The sequence below is a fragment of the Polypterus senegalus genome, chromosome 1 (assembly GCF_016835505.1).
Source record: "Polypterus senegalus isolate Bchr_013 chromosome 1, ASM1683550v1, whole genome shotgun sequence".
NCBI classification, from domain to species: Eukaryota; Metazoa; Chordata; class Cladistia; order Polypteriformes; family Polypteridae; genus Polypterus; species Polypterus senegalus.
The window spans coordinates 251,390,390-251,412,880 of NC_053154.1; the positions used below are offsets into that span (position 1 = coordinate 251,390,390).

Here is a 22,491-nt window from a genome sequence, read left to right on the forward strand (position 1 = left end):
TTAACCGTTAAAATGTAGCATATATTGTGTATATAATACAGGAATAGTGTCTAAGTAGTGGTTACTATTGAAGCTTAACCCATCCAATGCAATGTATTTAGCTAGTGAACTGTTACAGTTTTGTGTGGTGTAGATAAAGTACGTATGTGAGAAGAGAATGCATTGTCGTAAATACGCTTACAGAAGCTGCCCAGCACTGAATACCTTGCCCAAGTGATGCATATGATGGTAAAGTTAATTTGAATATCAAGCAAAGCGCTTAATTGAACTAAAACCGTAGGGGGTCCGAGCATATCAGGCAGCCTCAGACGCTGTCCAACGCAGAGTCACTAAAAAGTATGGAAACAGCAGTCCACCTCCTTGACGAGCCGGGCTGAAGTGATCCTCACTTTTTTCGAACATGTAGAAAAAAAGGTGCAAACCGATGGAGCCAACGAAAGTCCTAAATACAACAGGAAGCGAAATTCAAGTGGCGTGAGGGGTGGGCGATCCATGCCAATAAGGTACGATGTCGCTTGTCATCTTTTTGTTACCTTCAGTTGCCATGGAAACCGTGTTACATAACAGCGCAAGAGAATGATAGTGCGTGGCGAGAGACTTATGCTTGCCTCAGGGGTGGAGGAAGCACACAATTTACTTAAGTAAAAGTTGAAATAAATGAACAAAAATTAACTCTAGCAAACGTTGAAGTATTGCATTGATCTTTCAAGTGAAGTTATAGTTTAAGAAAGTACTTGTTTGAATGAATAGCTAAAGTATAAGATTAAAAGTATTTGTCGAAAGTATTCCCAGATTCAACAGTAAAATATGGCGTATGGTGTGCCTACTTAATGTAAAGTGTGTTAAATGTAAAGATAGCACAGGCTATGCCATTTTATATATACAGTATTTAGGAATGGTGCAGATACGCTGCGCACTCAACACACGCCGAAATACCGGGATTAGGACTCGAGTGTAGCTGTGGAACGGATGATACCTCAGCACCACACGGGAACAGTGCAAGGTTTTTGGTTTTTTTACGGTGGCCACAAAGCCAATTCTGCCACCAACCCCTAAGTTTTTCAGAGTGTTGCAGGGCTGGATGCTGATTAACGTCGTAGTCGTATTAATTTAATCTTCTTCTGCTTCTTTCGGCTGCTCCCGTTAGGGGTTGCCACAGCGGATCACCCGAAATTGTTGTACGCATACTGATTCGGCAAAATTTTACACCGGGTGCGCTTACTGATGTAACCCTCCCCATTTATCCGGGCTTGGGACCGGTACGAAGAAACACACTGGTTTGTGCATCCCCTGTGGCTGGGTTACCCGTATTTATTCAATATGTTCATAGAAGTCCTGAGTTCAAGTCCTAGGCACGTAACAAGGGGGGCAGCGTTCCCCGCCTCAGTAAAAAATAAAGGAGGTTGTCCCCCCTGAGGTAATAAGGTTGCAACCAGGGTGAGGTAGAAATCCACAGTAGGATAGGGCAAAAAGTAGAATAAGGTAATTGTATAAAAATTGAAGAGTAATCAATTTACGCTACACAGTATGTGGGAAATGTTAACCAGTAAGAACAAGGAATATGAATTAGGTTTATATTTTGTATGTTCTATGAAAGCAAATGAGTATTTTTTTTTTATGCCAGCACAATATAAGCAAATAAGACATCTTGATATGTAGCGAATTTAAAGAAATGTGTGTATGAGATGACGTGTTGAAAGAATTGTTTCATGTGTCTGAAAATGTTGTTGTGTGCTTAAGAAATGTGTGAATGGGACATCTTTGTCTGAAATGTACGTGTACTAAACTGAATGTTTAAAGTTAAATATATTGTGCACACAAATTTAGAATTATCTGATAAAGTTCCAGAACACTTTGGGTTAATTTGGCTTAAAATGTGAATTTTGGGTCCTCCCTGCGTGGAGTTTGCCTGCTCTCCCCGTGTCTACATGGGTTTCCTTGCATTGGTGATCCTAAATTGTCCCTTGTGTGTGTGTGTGTGTGTGTGTATGTGTGTGTGCTCACGCCCTGCGGTGGGCTGGCACCATGCCCAAGGTTTGTTTCCTGCCTTTCGCCCTGTATTGGCTCCAGCAGACCCCTGTAGTTAGGATATAGTGGGTTGGATAATGCAAAGAATTGTTTGCGCTACGTCTAAACGAGAACGGCTAACGCACAACGCATGCGCTTTAAAGCAAGGGTTCTTAACCTTCTTCATCTTAGGTCCCGTACTGGGGCTCAATGAGGCGATCATCATCCTAGTAACAATGCAGTCAAAGAAGCTGTTTTTCCTTTGAAGTATATTTTCTCAAATGAGTAACGCATAGTTAAGAAAATAACACTTTGTTTATCCGTATTTCAAATTTGTAGATTGTAGATTCTATTAGATTCTATGTAGATTCTATGTATATTATATGTGAAATGTCCATTAAAATGTATTGTGAATTCCTAATATAATTTTTTTTCTCTGAATAAAAAAGGATGCAATATCTTTGAATCAATTTAGACTAATTATGCCACACATTTTCATTTAATCAATAATATACAAACAGTCATAAATATGGAAGGCCTTGCTCCATTAGACTATCGATAGTTGAATTAAGATCTTCTTTTTCTTTTGACTGCTCCCGTTAGGGGTTGCCACAGCAGATTATCTTCTTCCATATCTTTCTGTCTTCTGCATCTTTTTCTGTTACACCCATCACCTGCATGTCCTCTCTCACCACATCCATAAACCTTTGCTTAGGCCTTCCTCTTTTTTTCTTACCTGGCAGCTCTATCCTTACCATCCTTCTCCCAATATACTCAGCATCTCTCCTCTGCACATGTCCAAACCAACGCAATCTCGCCTCGCCTTTGTCTCCCAACCGTCCAACTTGAGCTGACCCTCTAATGTCTTCATTTCTAATCTTATCCATCCTCATCACATCCAGTGCAAATCTTAGCATCTTTAACTCTGCCACCTCCAGCTCTGTCTCCTGCTTTCTGGTCAGCGCCACCATCTCCAACCCATATAACATATCTGGTGTCACTATTGTCCTGTAGACCTTCCCTTTCACTCTTGCTGATACCCGTCTGTCACATTTCCAATGTACTTACTATTTAATTCTTCTTTTTCTCAGTTCTTCAGAAGTCAAAGCCATTAAATCTAAGCTGATGCAGTTAGAATGTTACTTCACATGGGGCTTGGAAAAAGAGGCTGTAGATCTCAAATCTCTGGTTCAACGATTGTTAGATTCTATACAACAGCCTATTGAGAAAGTAAGAACTTTCAATTTTTTGGCTTATGTGAAGTATTTGCAGGGATGTAATGACGATGCACTTGCTTATCTTAAACAAGCAGAAGATTATGCAAAGAAAGACCATGAAGATGAATTTGAAAAATGGGTGTTGGTTACGTATGGCAACTATGCCTGGCTATATTACCACATGGGAGACATCAGTAAGGCTCAAGACTTCTTATCACAGATCGAAGACATCTGCAAGAATATCCCATCCACTTCTCACTATTCTGCTCCACTTTCCATCGTGGATGGAGAGAAAGGATGGTGTTACTTAAGATTTGCATGGAAATGCTATAAAGAATCAATGGTTTATTTTCAGAAAGCTCTCGATCAAGAGCCAGATTACCTAGAATGGAACAAAGGCTATGCAATGGCACTGTATTGTACTGAGTCCTTTGACACAATTTCAATGGAAGAATCACTTGCCTTTAAACAACTAAAGCATGCCATGGAGTTGAATCCAGAAGATGCTCGTATTGTGGTCCTCCTTTGTTTAAAGCTTATATATTTGAAGCAGCGTGATGAAGGAATTCTGCTTTTCTGCACCATCAGATTGGCCTCTGCTACAGGAATCAAATATTCAAATTGCAACCATGGCGAAGAAGATCTTGTATCGAGATGAGCATTCAGCATCTGGAAAAAGCATTTGAGTTGAAGCATTTCTTTTTTGATGCACAACTGGAATTGGCCAAGATGTATGCATTGTCGAAAGAATTTCAAAAAGCTGAAGAATTGTTCCAGAAAGCATGTGAAATGCAGAATACCTGTGAAGAAGACATTGCAATGAAACATCGGAATTATGAGATTTCCTCTTTGAAAACAAACAATCAGATGTTCTTGCAGTTAAGCAGTACAAAGCAGGCTTGTCATGTACAAAAGAGACACAAGACAAAGAAAGATGTCTACAGCAACTGGAAAGGATTGCAGAGAGACGCATTCACTGGTATCCAAAAGATGGGGAAGCATATGGTCTTCTGGGCTTAATTCATCAACATAGAAAGCAAGAAACATTAGCAATTAAGTGCTTTGAGAAAGCTTTGCTCTATGACCCGGGGAATGAAGACTACCTAAGCGCTCTTTGTGAACTGTGGCTCAAGCTGGAATAAAAGTCATTTGATACTGAAGGCAACTTCCTTCTGTGTGTGAAGTGGGCACAGTCTACAATATTATTTTCATCATATAATCATTTGGAAACGATGGTTCAAATAAAGGAATTTGTAGATCCAATCTAGAAAACCCATCACTAATTTGATTTACAGTAGATGCTTAGCTTTAAACACCTTTGATGCAACAAATGAGATGCTCTTCATTGCTACTAACTTTCTCAAAAATAACTGTATATTTTTTGTAATTTTTATTGGACAATTCTTAAGTAGACTGAATGCTTTCTAACCTTCATACATGCTCCATATACTGCATATAATATAACCCTGTAAAAGGAAAAGGCAGAATCAAGTGAAAGGATATCCATTATATAGTATTAAAACATGACTTTCTCTTCTTGTAGTTTCCTGTAGCTCCTTCATCAGTCCACCAGACTCAGAGTGCCTTATTTTTCAGTCAGACAACTCCTGACTCTTGGATAAAGTAAGATGAACTGAAGGGTTGACACCTGCTTCACGGCTACCACTCTGGACTTCACTGTCCCTGAACATATGAGAAAAGCAGAGAACCTGTAGGACCATTGAAGAAGGCTGAGAGGAAATGTGCAAATCTTCAGATTCCACAAGGCCAGTAGCGGTGAGCAGGACTCAAACTCAGAAGGCTGAATCCCCAAGGCTATGCTGATATGTACAAATACAAAATGTCCAATATAAGGCACAATGCAAAATACTGTGCTGTACAATGCAAGAAGGGGGGACCTTGTGCAACGGCAAACACATTAACCAAAAGGGGTCTTGCTAAAGGCATCTCTACCCTTAGTTTTTCCAGTTTGGGTGTTCTTATGCTTGTTTTTATCTATAAAAGCTCTTGGAATGGTTTGGAAATTTGAGAAATGTTTTGGAGTAGCTGAAGAAATTCTACAGTCTGGGCACCTTCAACATCTCCCCTTCAATGCTAAGATGATATATATTTCTTTAGTGTCAGCACTGAAGTACTAAGAATGAAAATATAGTTTGTTTTGAAAAGGAAAGTAAACAAATAGGAAGGAGAGTTGTTCAGCTAGAGAGAAAACAGACTGGACAAAAAAAAATCAGCCCAGAGAGTTATTGACATCTCTGTAGGGTATAAATACAGACAATGTTATTTGCATTTGTAGCAACCAAAAAAAAAAAGAAAACGATTATTAATAACCGCATCTTTCTGACAATATGTTCATGTTTCTTGGCCTAATAGCAAAATTCGATTGATGGGTGCCACAGCCTTGATTGCTGGTACTCTTCACCATTACAATTTGGTAACCTGTCCCCTCGCATGGTGTTTTAGAACAATTCTTGTGATTTTTTCGATACAGCCAAGGGTAACTTTTCTTGGAAGAATTATTTCATACTTTATGTGGCTAGCAATAAATATTTCAGTATAGTAGCTGGCTGTCCCTTGGCCATCATTTGTAATTACTTCCATAAAGTACATAAAGTGTGAGATGCACTAATGTATATTAGAAGCACTCATCTTCACCGTCGCTGTTACAGGTTTATCTTATGTTTATTAAAAACTATATGGTAGGTAAATCTTTAAGAAAATGAGGTGAGTTGAGAAAAAAATAAACCTGGTTGAGAATGATGGGCCTGTCTGAACAATGAGTGTGAAAAACTTGGACAAACTTACAGATTTGCCCAAGTTAGGTGTCTAAGAGGACATTTCCACAGAAACCTGGGTGTATGGTAAACCTAATTCTATCAGCAAGACGTGACATTGGCATTGTAGAAACTAGTTAATGTGAAACAAATTATACCTTCAGTTTAATTAAAGACACAAAACAGTCTTTGATCAAAAGAGAGATTATTTGCCCTTTAAAGAATGATAGAGTGTAAAGCACTCTCACTCGTTTTCTTATGATTAATATAAAACAGCGTTATATTATTTAATTTCAAAATAAGAGTAGCCTTGTATATTACTTGCTGATATTAATATAATTGTGACGATGCGGGTCCACTCCAAGCTCCCATCCGTCTTTATGTCAGCCCTTGAACCCAACACCGTCGGTAATGTCACCGAGATGAGCTGACAAGTGAGGACAATTCTCAAATGAAGCCAGAAAAACACAAGTGTCCAGTGGCGATAAAAACCAACAATAAATAAATCCTTTAAAATCAGAGGTTAAAAATGCAGAAGTTAAAATGCAGTCTCGCTGTTCCCGATCCTAGCACACCTTCTTTCTTCCTGGCTCACCCATAACTCCCGCAGCCGGCGGAGAATCAACAGCAACGCACTCCTTCAGTCGCCTCCGTCTTGGCCCCCTTACGGATGTCACTGCCAGACCGACGAGGTCGGCTCTCCTCCCGTCATCCTTCGCGCACCCGTAGTCGCTCATCGGATCCCTCGGGAGGACACCTGCCTTGCTCACCCCACTCTTTCGAACATTCAGTGGGGCAAACTAGCCCCTAGAGCGCAACCGACAAACGCCCCTTCGCCGGGGCCCCAGCTCGTTCTGTCTCCTCTTTCTAAGTGGCCAGATCGATCTTCTTCTTCTTCTTCTCGCTCTAACTACCTCAATAACTCCCCGCGGTCGTGCAATCGCGCCCACGGAGAACGACACGGCTATACGGATTTAAAACCTGGCCCTTTTTTGTTTTGAAGCCGTGGACCCGCTATACCACAATAATATTGCATCATTCAGCTTTCATTTTCCAAAAAAGCAACAGCAGTGCTGCCACAAGCCAAACAGACACCAGGGACCCAGAGCCTGTGTCTTTGGATTTGCTATTATATGATGAAAAACCTATATCTTCTCAAAATATTTCTTGTAATAATGCAATAATTAAAATGACAGTCTTCTACTAATCAGTCAAATAAAATACAGTAATTACCAAAGCACACTACAACAAAGAAAACTGACATCAAATCTAAACTTCATTTACTTTTTAATTTGAATAACAACATCACACCAAATTCAAAAATTGCTTAAAGTCATAAAATGAGCCACAAAATACTAAGTACATGTTTATTCATTCTATGCAAAACACTTTACAGAGCATGTTTAGGGAGCGTCCTCGTCTGCTAATATTTAGATAAGTGGATTATTTTTTTTTAATCAGTTACACCTTCAATCAGCAAGTCTCTCTGTTGTAGAGATTTGCACAACTCGTTTTAGGGGACAGCAAATTTTTGCCCACTTGGGGATCTGTTTTGCCACCCAGAGAAGATACTGAACATTTAAAAATGGAGAATTTACAAGTACCTCTCAAAATAAATATCAATTAATAAATGATTCAGTTATAGAGGTCACATGGAATTGATATCTGTTTTAAGATAGATCATGTTGAAAATTATGATAATGTTTCTTAAGTGACAATGACAATAGGTGCAATGTGTTTAATATTCATATGCTTTGCTTCTCTCTATTGGCTATTTTACAATTTTTAAAATTCACCATTGATTTTTACATTGGAGTTTATTACAATTCATAATAACAGTGAAATTTCTCAGCAAATTTCCTATCTTGAACTTGTAGTTCCAGAGCACACAACTTATAAAAAGCACTTCCAATAATGCCCACTAGAGAGCAAAAAGCATCAAAACCCAGCTAGTAACAGAGCAAACACAGAATCCTTATAAATTAAAAGATTTGTTCTGCACAAAACAGAATACCAAGAGCAATATGGCAAAAGACACATGGCAAACCAAAACAAACAAGACCAAATACTGCAAATAAAAGAATTGTCTAAAACAGAGCAAAATATAAAAAATTCAATAACACACAAAAAGTGTAGCAGAAACACACCAAAAATCTCCCTAGCACATTTGAAATAAACTTCCAGGAACTATGGAAGACCAATCAGTTTATAGAGCACAGGGCAGTTCCTGGCAGTGATTGACAGGTGGTCATGCTGCCTTCAGGACCACCCACAAAACACATGGAAAATAAATGAGGAAAATCAATAGAAATAAATGTAATACTGTACATACAAAAGAGCCAAAAATGAACAAAGATGTCAAGAAAGATTAATTTGAACCCCAACAAGGGGAGGGCTATTCAGACAGTGTGGTGTTGTGTTTAAGGCTTTGGACTTTAAACCCCGAGGCTGTGGGTTCAGATCTCTCTACTGACACTGTGTGACCACAAGAAAGTCACTTGACCTACCTGGGCTCCAGTTGGAAAACCAAAAGAAATATAACAAATTGTATTATAAATGTTGTAAGTCACCTTAGATAAAAACGTCAGCCAAATAAGTAAATTTAAATGAGGCATGACATTTCCTTGAAGACTATGTGAAATTTGTCCACTGGGAACCAAATTATTTCATGCAGACAGACACAAGGACCAAGCAAAAGCAAAAGGCATCTCACATTCCATGCCACCACTCCTAAATAATGACATGTGATAAGATTGTTTTAATTAGATATGGCTACATTCCCTGCTATACAAACAGAGCAGAATTAGCATGGGCCATAAATTGATATGAAAGGGAAAAAGAAAGTCTGCAAAAATGTCCAAACACACTCACTTTTCTGTTCTTCTGATGAAGCATGCAAAGAAAGATTGGTGAGCTTTAAAACATTAAAGAAAACTCGACAAACTAAGCACAAGCAAGGTTTCAGAAATCTCTCAAACTAGATCCAAATAGTAAAGAATGAAGAGCCCATAGAGTGACATTTTTATTACATACCTGAAGAAGTGCTAGCCAGATCTATATATCTCTGTATATATAAAATCCAAAGTCTTCCTGTCTGTATGTCTGTCCACTTTTCACAAGAGAAGTACTGAAATTATTTAGATCGGGTTTTTTCTATAATTTGCTTGAACATTCCGGTTGATTTTGCAACTTCTGTCACTGCGCCATGTATCAGAGTTCACTTGAGGTACCGAATTATTTGCACAAATCCGAGAGACATGCAGCGGGCCGAGGGGAGAGCGGTGTGGACCTCCTCACTCATGAGACAGCCTCGGGGCATGTACCTTACCACCGCTTAGCTAGCGAATGAGAGAACTACTTAATGGATTTAGATCGGGTTTTTTCTATAATTTGCTTGAACATTCCAGTTGATTTTGCGACTTCTCTCATTTCGCTAAGAATCATAGTTTGCTTGCAGGAGCGATATATTCACTCTAATCCGAGACAGAGTCTGCGGGTCAAAAGGGAGGAGGAAGCATGACAGCAGGAGTAGGGAGCTGAGCAGGCCCCTCTTCATTGTCCTGTTTCACTACTATGCGGGCGAAGCCACAGGGGACAGCTAGTATATCATAAGCTGAACCTACAATATTTTTCAGCCTTGGCTAAAAATTAATAGGAAGCAATATGATTTAGTAGGGCAAGAGTCATAATGGAAGTTAACACCTGGAACAGGAATTAAATGATGTATCTGTAGAAGAATCTCTGGAATCACTATTAAACAATTTAGGTAAGGCATGTATTTTTTTTACTTCATCATATTAGGCTTACAGAAGAAACACTTCCTAAAATATCACTAAACATATATAACTGACTATTTATTTTCTGAAAACAGCACCCATACTAATTTTGTAAAAAATATCAAATAATATAGTAAAAGGTTAATTAAACAAGAAAATACTTGAAATAATAAAATACAACTTAAAAAAGCATTTCTCCATTATGGCAAACTTACATTTATTAAGATTTATTTATCTGAAGTGCAAAGGTGGTCACTAGACAAAGGGAGTCTTACTGAAGTAATGTCATTCATTGCAACGATCAGTACAGAAACAATAAGCCAAAATGTCAAAACTGCAAATGAAAACCAGTAGCCAAAGTGAAATGTTTGCAACGTTCACAATCTTTATAATACTTTTCCTAATAAATTATTTGTTTTCTTATAAATCTTCTCTTAATTATTTAAAGTTTGGACACCACAGGCTACAACATACTGTACAGCCATCTTTTATATTATGGTTTACATAATGTCACAAGTCAATGGCATCTGCTCACTTGTGTGGCAACGATGCAGCATCATAGTGATTAGGGACCCGTGAAAACAGCCACACAAATTAGCAGTACCCAAAGAAAAATAAAGGCACAAAATAGTGCCAAGGAAAGTCACCAATACTGTAACATTAATCTAATGCCAAAATAATAACCACTTTTACACATATATACTGCAATTGAAGATAACATGGCCTTAATGGAGCTCTAGCAAAGTGATGGAAAAGATTCATAAAGAGTGCTTTTCTAACCTGAACATGCAAATAAAAAACATGGCTCTACATGGTACACTTCCTATGAAAAAAATTCTTATAAAGGAAAAGAAAAAAATCTAACATTCAATCAGACCAGACCTGTTCTGGACGTAGGGGGTGGCCTAGTGGTTAAGGCTTTGGACCTCAAATCCTGAGACTGTGGGTTCAAATCCCAATATTATCAATATGTGACCATGAACAAGCCACTTCACCTGCCTCTGCTAAAACTCAATAAACAAAAGAAATGTAACCAATTGTCTATCACCCTGGGTAAAAGCATTAGCAAACGTAGACTCATTGACCACTAATTGAGAATTACACTGACAGTGCAACTTGCAAGATATTCTAGAATAGAAATAATTAAGTGGCCCTGCAGTTAAGGATCTGTGCTGGTATCTTGAAGATTGCCCGTTCAAATCCTATTACTGCCAGAAGGAATCCATCTCCCAAGGCCCCTTGAGCGAGGTCCTTAAATTGATAATTGCTCTTGGGGTGCTGTACAATGGTGAACCCTGTGCTCTGACCTCCAAAGGTCATGCATGCAAAGAGACAATTTCTTCTTATATATAGTGACCACCAGGGGGCGCACAGCTCCCCAAATGCCTAACACAACAGACACTAGGCACAAATGCAGCAACACACATGTTTATTTTCATGGGGAAATGCTTCCCAAATCATTCCCTCAGCAGCACAGTACAGAAGCACCAAAGCACACTTTTTCCTCTTCTTTTCTTCTCTGTCTTTTTCTCTTATCCTTCTCCTTCACTCCTCCTCCGGCAAGCGTCATCCTCTCCTTCCCAACTCCTGACTGGAGTGAAGCGGATCCTTTTGTTGGACGTGTCCCAGGTGTCCCATGATATCCTTCCAGGTGTACTTCCAGGTGTGGCGGAAGTCCTGCAGAGGAGGGCTCAGCCGTTCCTTATGCACCCTTTGATGGTGGCCATGGGCTCCAGTAGGGTAGCGCTTCCATGTTTCAAACCCGTGGCACCATAAGAAGCTGGCGGACTGCCCTCTGTTGTCCCATGGGAAATACTGCCCTGTGCAAGCTCAAAGAGGCGTCCCAGACGGGTAAGAGTCCGAGCCGTCTGTCACAATATATATATATAGCATATAGAAATAAAGAAAATAAAGTTGAGTATAGTGGAGTGCCCCATCGTGATCAGCAATTCAGTAAACTCCTATGAAATAGTACTTTCTAAAATGAGATGAAATGATGTCCAAATTTTTTATTCAACTCAGTGATGCTTAAGATTGCTTCATTTCAAATCCAAGTGACCTAGAATGTGTTAATGGAACAAGCTGTGAATTGTTGCTTTGCTAAATTTAAAAAATACAGCTTAATGAACAGTGTTGCTACACTGAAATGCTTATTTTTATTTCATTTTCCATAAATCTATTGCTGTGAGTATTGCTTACTTTAAGATTTTAAAGAGCTATCATTTGATTTTGAAAACAAGCTTAAGTGTCTGTGTTGTGGTAAAGGTAATAATCACCATTTATGAAACTCTATCCACATTCTCTTTGAGTGTATGATCTTTTACAGAGTTAGTGCATAAGTGAATCTTTTCAAAATTTGGTAGACAAAATAGAATATGATTAATGATAAATTCATAAGTAAAATTCAGCTTGTAATTCCAAGGTAATTCATATAGTTGTTTAAACAGCCATATTTATAAAGTCGAATAAAAACATGTCCATTGCTTACAATAAAAACTGTAACTAAAATGAGTTTACATTAAATATTGCCATTCTCTATCTCTTGGTATGAAGATTGTTTTGTCTGTACTTAATATAAAAAGTACAGTATAATACCTCTCTATCTGATTGCATGCCATTCATCAGCTCTACTGCAATAGACGCTGATCCCAAATGGTAGTTCTATTAGATATCCACATTGTTAGTCAAAACAGTGTGATGCTGTGTGTCTCACCAATTGAGTTAACATGGAGTAATGAATGTCTGGAGGGAGCAGCGCTGTCAGTAATCAGCACACAGCACCAAGCATCACTAAAGTGTGTTCATAATGGTTATAGAGAAAAAGCAGTGAATAGTACTCACTTTCAACAACTCCTCGAGGGTCTTTATCTCTTGCCCCATCAATTGCCTTTTGTGTGCAAGGTAGGTAGGCTTACGTTTTGATATCAGCACCAGAGCTAAACTCAGACATGTAGAGAGAGTTCTGTCTATGTTCAGGGTAGTTATTGTGAGTTTAGTTTAAAGTCTTTGTTGATTTCTGTTATATTATTTCTGTTGCAATAGGAGTTGGAATCTCTTTTCGATTGTTTCATTTGTGTTTGCAGATCTGTGGTTTTATACCAAGTCATTCTGTCCCCCCTAGTCTAAAGTTATGGTTGCATGCGATTACAGACAATTTGCTAAACAGGTGTTCTACCGAAACACGAACAACACAGCCTATAGAAACGGGCTCCAAAGCTGTTCTGTTCATAGTAATGGGAGTACTTATCTAAGTTCTAATGTTAGCAAACAGATAATGTGGGCTATATTCATGTATGTGTGTGGGTATCCTGGGAAATCAAAGATATGGCCTTCTGCATAAAAAAGAAAACAGGTGGCTGCCTGGGTGAGAGTATACCATGTTCTTTCAAAATACTAAAGAGAGAAGATAGAGCAGCAGGTCACAGAGTTGTCTGACCATGAAACCATAGGGACTGATATTTCTGAAACCTTCACGTAGCAGCATAGTGTGCCCACGTTATATGAGTATCATCATCTACCCTGTCATGAGGAACAGGGAAGATCAGGGACAGGGAAAAGAGTGCCTAGTATTCGGAATGGGTATTTGGGGCTCAGAGATGCATGGATACCTGGAGCCGTCAGAGGAAGATTGTCAGGGTTTTAGGGTGTACTGAGGATTTCCTTGATTCTTGTAGTTCCTGGGTTTACTCTGGACATATCACCAGCAGGAGTATAAAACTGGTCCTGCACTATTTGTCCATTGAGCGTGGAGTCAAGAAGAACACTGGACAAGTGCTCAACTGACTGGAGGTAGAGGGATAGCAAATAGAAAGGAAGGAACAGTTTTTGGGTGCTTCCAGCACAGTTTTGATGAGTAGGCAAGTAGGCAGTCCAGGAGTTTAAACCTGGTTTAGCAATGCCCAGAAAGGAAGGAGTGTTAGATTTCTATTTACTTATTTGCTGTTATGTTCATCCTTTTGCTTACTCCTCCGTCATGTTTATTTTGGAATAACAACAAAATTATTATGCTATTTGTTTGGTCTCTTTGACTGATTTTGGAGCTCAGGAACGGTATGAAAGTGACGCTTACTGTGAGAAAATGCACATTAATTGATCTCTCTGTTTCTCTCTTTTTTTTTATTGGCAAACTATCATGTGATGGCCTGAATGCAAAACATGGCCCTGGACTTTATGTCCAGATTTGACTCCAACAATTGGCTGGACGACAGCCATCCTTATGACCTTATGGGTGCATGCAGACATAACATGACCTAATGATTTGTAAGTGAAGTAGTTTAGTACAGTGGTGCTACAGTTCAGCACACTGTGGCGGTAGGATTTTGGCACAAAGAGTTCCTTCTTTTAATTGTACTCCTGTTCTAATTACTGTAAGTGAACTGTTAGTTCAAATATTTTTGCATCAGCTCACAGACTGCAAGCTGGTAATGCTAAGTTTTTACTCAGGGAAGCAAGTGTTTATTTGTATTAAGATTAATTAAGATGGGTAAGATTTTATTCTTTTTGCTTTTTTTAGTGTACTGGTTATTTAAGCCACTGTGCATTGTGGAATTTTTATTAGGGTTATCAATATGAATCCTTTATGAATTGTGCTTTATGGGTTTTTAATTCTATATTCAGTATATAATCTTTTACACTTCTAAAATGTTGGATCCCTTTTGAAATTACTTTAACACAGAGGGATTAAGACAAACTTATAATTATTTCAAAGTGAAAAGGCTGTCCTTGCTATTGTATACAGTAGATAAGCAAGGCAATTCATGAAAGTGATTAATCAGACTCAGTTTGTGTTCTCATGAACTCGAACCACATAAAATACTTCCTTTTAACAACCAGTGTTAGATCAGGACTAATTAATAATTTCTCTGATCAACAAATATAATGTATCCTGCTTTGATTATAATTTCAAATACAGAATTGTATGATGTCAATGGAATGAACATTGGAGCGGGACATACATTCTTTATATTGATACTTTATATCTCACAAGTTTATTCAAGACTTCAGGCCTTGAATCTATTGATGGACTATATAACATAAAAGGCATCCTATTTGTTAATTGTCTAAGGAGGCTTTCTTTTTCTTCCGCAGTACCAATAAACACATAAGAGCTTTTGATGCTGAAATAGTGATTGCCCTTTAGCACAGTGAGTCTCGGGTTGAGCCCTGCAGCCCAGCTAGTTTTTGTTACAACCAACATCTGCTTTTAATCCAACTTAGATCTTTATTAAATAATACCATTATACATTTAACAAATTATTTTGATTATTTCAGTTGATTTCTATATATTTTGGAGCACTGAATTAAAAAACAAAAGCCATTTTTATCCATCATGTAACATTTTCATACAAAACACATCTTTTAACTATTATAATTTTATTTTATCGTTTCTGCACCATAATTAATTAAATATCAATGTTTGATTTTGCTCATTTGTTTGAATTTTAAATTTGTAATATTAAAATATATATTTAAAGCAAAATTGTTTTTTTTGTTTCCATAATATGATAATATGGTTCATATATAGGGATCTAAGAGTTCAGAGTATCTAACTGGATAAGCAGTCAGGTCAAACACAATTCACAAGAACTGACATTGGGCTCAGAAGGAATGGCAAGCTAGATAAACGCTACTGCTTGGTGCCCAAAACTTCATCAGAGCAAGCTTGGTGAATGCTACCATCCCCTCAGATTAAGTTTGGTTTAATGAAGGAGTTTGTCAAAGCCTTATCAAAAGATGGGGCCTGTTTGATTTGTTTGTGCTGAAGGTTTCTAGACTTGTCTGAGACTAAATTGAAAGAAGGCACTTTGACGGACCTGATATTAGAAAAATGATTCCTGATGCAGAATTTGATGGTGCAATGAACAACCTGGAACAAGATGCTTGGGTATCACTCAAAAAAGTTATTTGTAAGTTTTTAGATAATAGTAAAAAAGCCAGATGATGAAGACATTGTGAAAAATGTATAGGCTTACAGAATTGGGTTGCAATATGAGTCTAAGATCACCTTTTAGACTCACATTTGGAATTCTGTCCTGAACATTTTGGGGCGATGAGTGAAGAGCAGGGTGAAAGATTCCATCAGGAAATCAAGAACATGGAAAGAATGTATCAGATGTCTGTTTGAAGGCAAACTACTGCTGGATGATTCATAGGGACGCAGCAGAAAAATCGCACATACTGTACGACCAAAGTGACAAAAACTAGAGGAGCTAAATGTCAGTCAATAAATAAATATTGTTGTTTTATTCACATACAGTATATGTTAAAAAATATTAGATTGACTAAATACTTTCATGTTAAATTCATTTACAAGAATATTGGCTACAAGAAACCCAAACCATATTATGTGATATCATCTACTGTTAAATTCTGCTCCGTACTTGTACAATTTTTATTTTTATACTGTATTGAGGATTTGTTCTGTTCTGTGTATTGTATTGTATTGACCCCCTACTTTTTGACACCCACTGCACGCCCAACCTACCTGGAAAGGGGTCTCTCTTTGAGCTGCCTTTCCCAGGGTTTCTTCCATTTTTTCCCTACAAGGGTTTTTTTGAGAGTTTTTCCTTGTCTTCTTAGAGAGTCAAGGCTGGGGGGCTGTCAAGAGGCAGGGCCTGTTAAAGCCCATTGCGGCAATTCTTGTGTGATTTCGGGCTATACAAAAATAAACTGTATTGTATTGTATTGTATTGTATGAATAATATCATTAGTTTTAATTACATTTCTTTTCAATTTTGAAACTTAAATGTGACATGATGGAAAATTTCTAATTATATTTTTATATTGTGTTCATGAAGGAAAATAAAAATCCATCCATTATCCAACTCGCTATATCCTAACTATAGGGTCACGGGGTCTGCTGGAGCCAATCCCAGCCAACACAGGGCGCAAGGCAGGAAACAAACCCCGGGCAGGGCGCCAGCCCACCGCAGGGTGCATACACACACACTAGTGACAATTTAGGATCGCCAATGCACCTAACCTGCATGTCTTTGGACTGTGGGAGGAAACCGGACTACCCTGAGGAAACCCACGCAGACACGGGGAGAACATGCAAACTCCACGCAGGGAGGACCCGGGAAGCGAACCCGGGTCTCCTAACTGCAAGGCAGTGGCACTACCCACTGCGCCACCTTGCCGTGAAGATAAAAATCTCTATTCACAATGTAAAAAAATTTTATCAACTTAATTTTGCTGACCTGTGATCTGTTATTTCTTAGTTTCTATGTCAAGCAAAAAAATTATACAACAGGGTTTACTAAATTATTATTGGAATTTAGCAAACATTAATGTATGCTAGTGAAGGGCTGTATCAGTGTGGATATGCAAAGATAAACGTTAAAGGCTATTCTGACAATGAAAAGAAAAGAAGGTCAATTGTGCTTATTCATTACTATATGTTACATGGAGAGAGTTTAGTGTTTTAATTTTGTTTTTTGAGATTTCCATTGTTATCCTGACTTTTTTGTGCTTTTCCAGTCATTTTGGTTATTAAAGCCGCTATTTTCAGATAAGCACGCTAGTGAATGTGACACAAAAGTATCTGCAGTCTATCAGCATTCTGTGTTGTTTGCCCTGTCATCTACTCAACTTGTTGTTAGTTTTCTGACTGATACAATTAAGAGAGCAGAGAAAACGGAATTAATACAGTAGGAAAATGACAAAAGAGAGTAAGGCATTTAAAGTGATGGCAAGCTTCTAACACCACTGTGCTTTACTTGAAGGCTGAAATAATAAAAGGAAAAAAAAGACCTGCTAATTAAATGAGATCCATTTGAGCTGAAATGACTCATTGAATGATGTGAAACTGATTTGAACAAAAGCGCATGCGAAAACACCATTTTCCCTCGCTGATTTATAAAATCAAAATCAAAAACCTGCATTCATGGTGGGTCCCGGCACTGAACCTGAGGAAACTGCTTCGGTATTCAGTGATGTTTGCACTAGTTTCTGCGCTGCTTATCATGAATTGCCGGTATTTGATGGTCAAACAAATAAGAGAACAAATTCTACAAAAAAAGTGTGAGTTAAAAAGAAAATTACAGAGTTAAGCATTTAAAGATGCATTTTTTTATCTTTATATATAATACGCTACCGTGGCTGTCCGTTTGTCTGTCCAGGATTTTAAATCACCTGTACCTCACAAACCGTTTGACCAATTGACCTATACGTACACTACGTGACGTCTACTATCCACATTCGGGTGATGATTGTCCTCCAAGGTTATTCCTCTTTTTATTTTTATTTTATTGTAGAATCAACTCTCGAACCCAGCCACAGGGGATGCACAAACCAGCGCGTTTCTTCGTGCCGGTGTCAAGCCCGGGTAAATTGGGAGGGTTATGTCAGGAAGGGTATCCGGTGCCAAATCAATATGCGGACAACAATTTTGGATGATCCGCTATGGCAACCCCAAACGGGAGTAGCCAAAAGAAGAAGAAAAAGTAGAATCAACTCTCGTCAGTGGCCAGCAGGGCGGCCGTGTGGAGCATGCGTACAGGCGCCGTTCTCGTCCCCTGACACCTTCGTCGTCACTTCCCTTACCTCTTCATATCTTAAAGCATTCTTGAAGAAGATTGAAGACTTATGTGCCATCTTAAGGGAAAAATTAAAGAAAACGTACTAAGTAATTGCAAAACAAACGCTGACTTAATCAGTTTTAACGCGATAAGATGCCCACGAAATAAGAGAGGAAGCGGGCCGCTAGGGTGGAGAAAAGAAGAGCTTTTCAGGAAGCAGCAAGCGCATGAACCTCTGAGCAAACCAATGTTAAATGTACAGAGAAAGAGGATGACAACTAGGAATGCTCAAGTCAAGTATGTTCACGGCACGTTATCGTGCAGTGCGCCATTACTGGTTTCTCATAAATAAAATCTCACCTTACTGCATTTTTATGAATGTAAAATAAGAGAAGCAAAAAAAGATCCGCTTATTTAAAAATAAAATTAATTACAGGTGAAAATACCTTTGAAACTGGTTGGACCAAAATCCTTCGGCCACTGGCAGACCCCCAATGTGAGCACGACTGGTTCAGTAGACTGATTTCCATAAAAGCACAAATTGTGAAGATGCCCCCGTGTCTGGCACTCCTCCCGCTGCTTTGTCGTCCAGCTTTTCACTTATCTCCATGGCGATGCCCACCAGATGCTGCAACTTGCTGAGCCTTAATAAAAAAAATAAGAGTAATAATCTAACACACATACAATACAAAAAGTGGGTTTAAAACTAATTAAAATACTGCTTGTTAATGTTAACCCCACTGCAAGTGCATTTGAAAATTCCATCTCACCTCTCATCTGGGACTCTCTATTCCCTATTTACTGCTTCAATAAATCACATCACACTTCACAACTTTTCTAGCGATTTTTTTTCACGAACTTCATTGACACAGTCTCAGAGAGTAGGAGGCCATCACAGCCTGTGTGGAGCAGTCCTGTAGTTTGACATCCCTATAGACTCAACCCCAGTCCACACCAACGCAGATACATCTTAAAATGAATCTCTTTATATTTGTTTTGGCCTTCTTTGCAGGATGAATCTGAATTCTTGTCCACTGAAAGTACATCATTTCAAAAATGCTCTCCAAAGGGTGTAAATTCAAAAACATCAGATCTCGTGTAGCAGTGGGGATGTGGAAAATGGAGCTTATCAAAAACATCAATATATAACTTTTATGTGATCAAGCACTGACTTCCATTTGTTCTGATTATTATTGTCATTGCTGTTCTTTATATATATTTTTTAATATTTTCCTGGGGAATTTTGTGGACTTCTTTGTGACTATTCTAGGGTATTTGAGGTTGAGAAATTTGATTAATGCATTTGTTTTGTTCTATGTTGGTTCTCTTCTGAATTGTAATTTTTCATCATCTTATTGTGGTGTCTTTTTGAATATTGATAGTTGGCACTGTTTCATGACTTTTGCATTGGCCGTTTCAAAAGCAATCTCCCAGAAGTCCCATGCTTGGAGTGTACTTGCGTGACGTCATCGGTGTTTTGGATAAAACTAAAGGACCTAACATGCACTCCTCTGTATTTCCATTCTTGCTTTTCTGAATCACTTTCTGATTTGTAAATCTTATCTCATGTTTTTGTTTTCTGTTTTGTATTTTTTTAATCTTCTATAATTTGTAACAAAGGTGCTATATAGGTGCCGAACTGACACAGACTGACACTGGAGGCATGTATAAAAGCAAATAAACTTTTATTTTTCTTCACTTGTGGGGCATGTCTTCAACATGTCCCACAGGCAGTACACAGTCCCAAAAGCACCAAAACAAAAGCACACACCACTCTTTGCACCACCACTCCTCCCGGCAAGCGTTGTCATCCTCCTCCCGACAGGCTCCCCTGAGTGGTGGCTGCTGGCCCCTTTATTAGTTCATTCGGAAGTGCTTTAGGTGCTTGACCACCTGCCTCCGATTGCACCTCCGGGTGTGGCTGAACTATGGCCTAGGCGGGCCTAGGAACCCCTGCAGCACCTCCTGGTGGCCACCCTGGGTCCCAACAGGGCTGTGGAGAACTCCATCTCCCATGGAGCCCTGCGGGTATCTGAGGCACCACAGTCACCCAGGGGGGCTGCCACCAAGTGGTCCTAGGGAGGTACTGCGCAGCCCATGCTTGCTCCCCTGGAAGAAATAGAGATGGGGCATCCCAGCCGGGCATGGGCAAGTTATAAGTCATTCTACTTCAGCAGAGCAATTACTCCCTTTGTGATCTCATCTCATTGGTCTTTCCTAACATCTTCATCATCTGAAGTGCACTGTGCCTTAAAACACTCAGTTATTTCACAATATTTATTTTGGCAGTGTTCACGGTCTGTGTTTTCCAAGGCGTTTTCAACTCTGCACTTGTATTTAACCTTTAAACACAATTGGACATCATTATTTGTCCCAACAAAAAAGACATTCTTTCAGTATTTCAATTTACTTTGGGTTTGCTCCATAACTGCTGCACTTGCTTCATGAACCTCAAATGCCCAATAAGGAGGATGCAATTGGCTTGATTTTTGAGTTGTGACACAGCCTGTCACACACACCTCCCCTTAGAATTCTGGGTTGCATTGTTGGGAGAAAACATCATTTTGTTGATTTTTTTCACACAAGAGATGATGAACTGGATCCTACATGGATGGGAAACCCATAAAAATTTGCCAGAAGTCCCCAGTGGTGTAGCTATGGTCTGCCCCAGACAGAAAATATTTGAAGGCGGCATTATTGGCCAAAAGGCCCGGTACAATTCATGTGTAAGCAGCAGAGTTCGAAAAAATATCACTCATGAATGAAAAAGGTAAAATTCTCCGATTTTTATCCACAAATGCTTCAAAATGGATTTTCAGACTGTCCTTCTGTGACGGCAGTAGACACAGCAGTTGATATTTATGAGGCAATAACTAAAAAAACATAAACATTACACTGATAATAATTTCTATGAAGATAAACAACTAACTTACAATTTATAATTTTGTTTCATTATCAATCCGAATGCATTCTTGCTCTGCGCAGAAAACATCCCCACCTATCACTTGTACACTATGCTGATTCTGGTTTTCGCAGCGTAATTATATTAAACTAATAAGTATAACACAGCTTATCAGTGCGTCTATACTACATTCTTGTCTAGGTGATGCTTACAAATAATTACAGGTAAAATTCCCTTACAACGAACTCCCAGGGACCTAAAAAATATTTCGTTGTAACGAAAATTTTGTTGTAAAGAGATTCTGTTTTTATTACTATAGTGCTTTCTTTAACATCCAGGCGTTTGCAATCATTTCAACCTTCTTTTGCGTTAATTTTAATCTCCTCCTGCCTACAAGTTATGCTGACGAGAATTTTTCTCAGCATTTCCTTGCCATAATACACTTTCAGGGTGCGAATGATGCCCAAATCCAATAGCTGAAGCACTGCTGCGCAATTGGGTGGGAAGAATTCCACGAGAACATTATCTAAATGTGGAAGCCCGTTGTGGGCAGCACAGTTATCAATCAGGAGCCGAATCATCCTTTTCTTCTTCATATTGTGAGGTTTCTTTTTTGAGACATACCCCAGACCCACTCCCGACCTAACGGGAACAACACTCTTAAGTGAGTCCTGAAACGCGATTGCAGCGTCTGTGGAAGATTGTCCGTTGCTGGGACAGGGCAACAGCAGGCTCACAGCAGTGAAGTGAAACGACACAGAAGCAAATCATAAAAGATCGGGGTCATGCTATAAATCCCTGTCTTGCACCCCAAAACACGAGGCTGAGTCTCAGTACTTTATCAAAACCAGCTTTATTCAGCTTGAAACAGGAACAGCACACTTATTTATTGTAGTGTGCTATACGCAGACACAGCAGTCAGGCAGGGTTGTGGCCAGATCAGCGATCAAGTTCTCCTGTTACCTGAATTTACTATGTACCTTGTATATCACCCATCAATATCTTTTCTGTTTGCTTTGGTGGAGAGAGGCACCATAGCTGAGAGAAACAGCATAGCTTTGAGCCGGCTGTTGCCACAGCAACAGATAAACAGCGGACATTGGATTTCGGGACTCTTTTCGGCGTGTTGTCCAGTTGGGGGGGGGTGGTCCCAAGAGAGTTTACAGACCTCACATTTTCTTGCATGAGTGCCACATTAATAGGAATGTTTTTGAACGTGCATCACTGAACCACATAAAAACTGTATTTTCAACATCTTCAAATGCAGCAGTTCACATACGTTTGCAACCCAAGATT

The 22,491-nt window shown here is 39.0% G+C and overlaps 1 protein-coding gene across 1 annotated transcript; it reads left to right on the forward strand.

Annotated features, from left to right (window-relative positions):
* Positions 1-3,035: 3,035 nt before the first annotated feature.
* Positions 3,036-3,882, forward strand: LOC120543234 (interferon-induced protein with tetratricopeptide repeats 5-like). Its single transcript, XM_039776240.1, has one exon. The coding sequence runs from the start codon at positions 3,133-3,135 to the stop codon at positions 3,880-3,882; it is 750 nt and encodes a 249-aa protein (XP_039632174.1). The 5' UTR covers positions 3,036-3,132.
* The last annotated feature ends 18,609 nt before the right edge of the window (positions 3,883-22,491 follow it).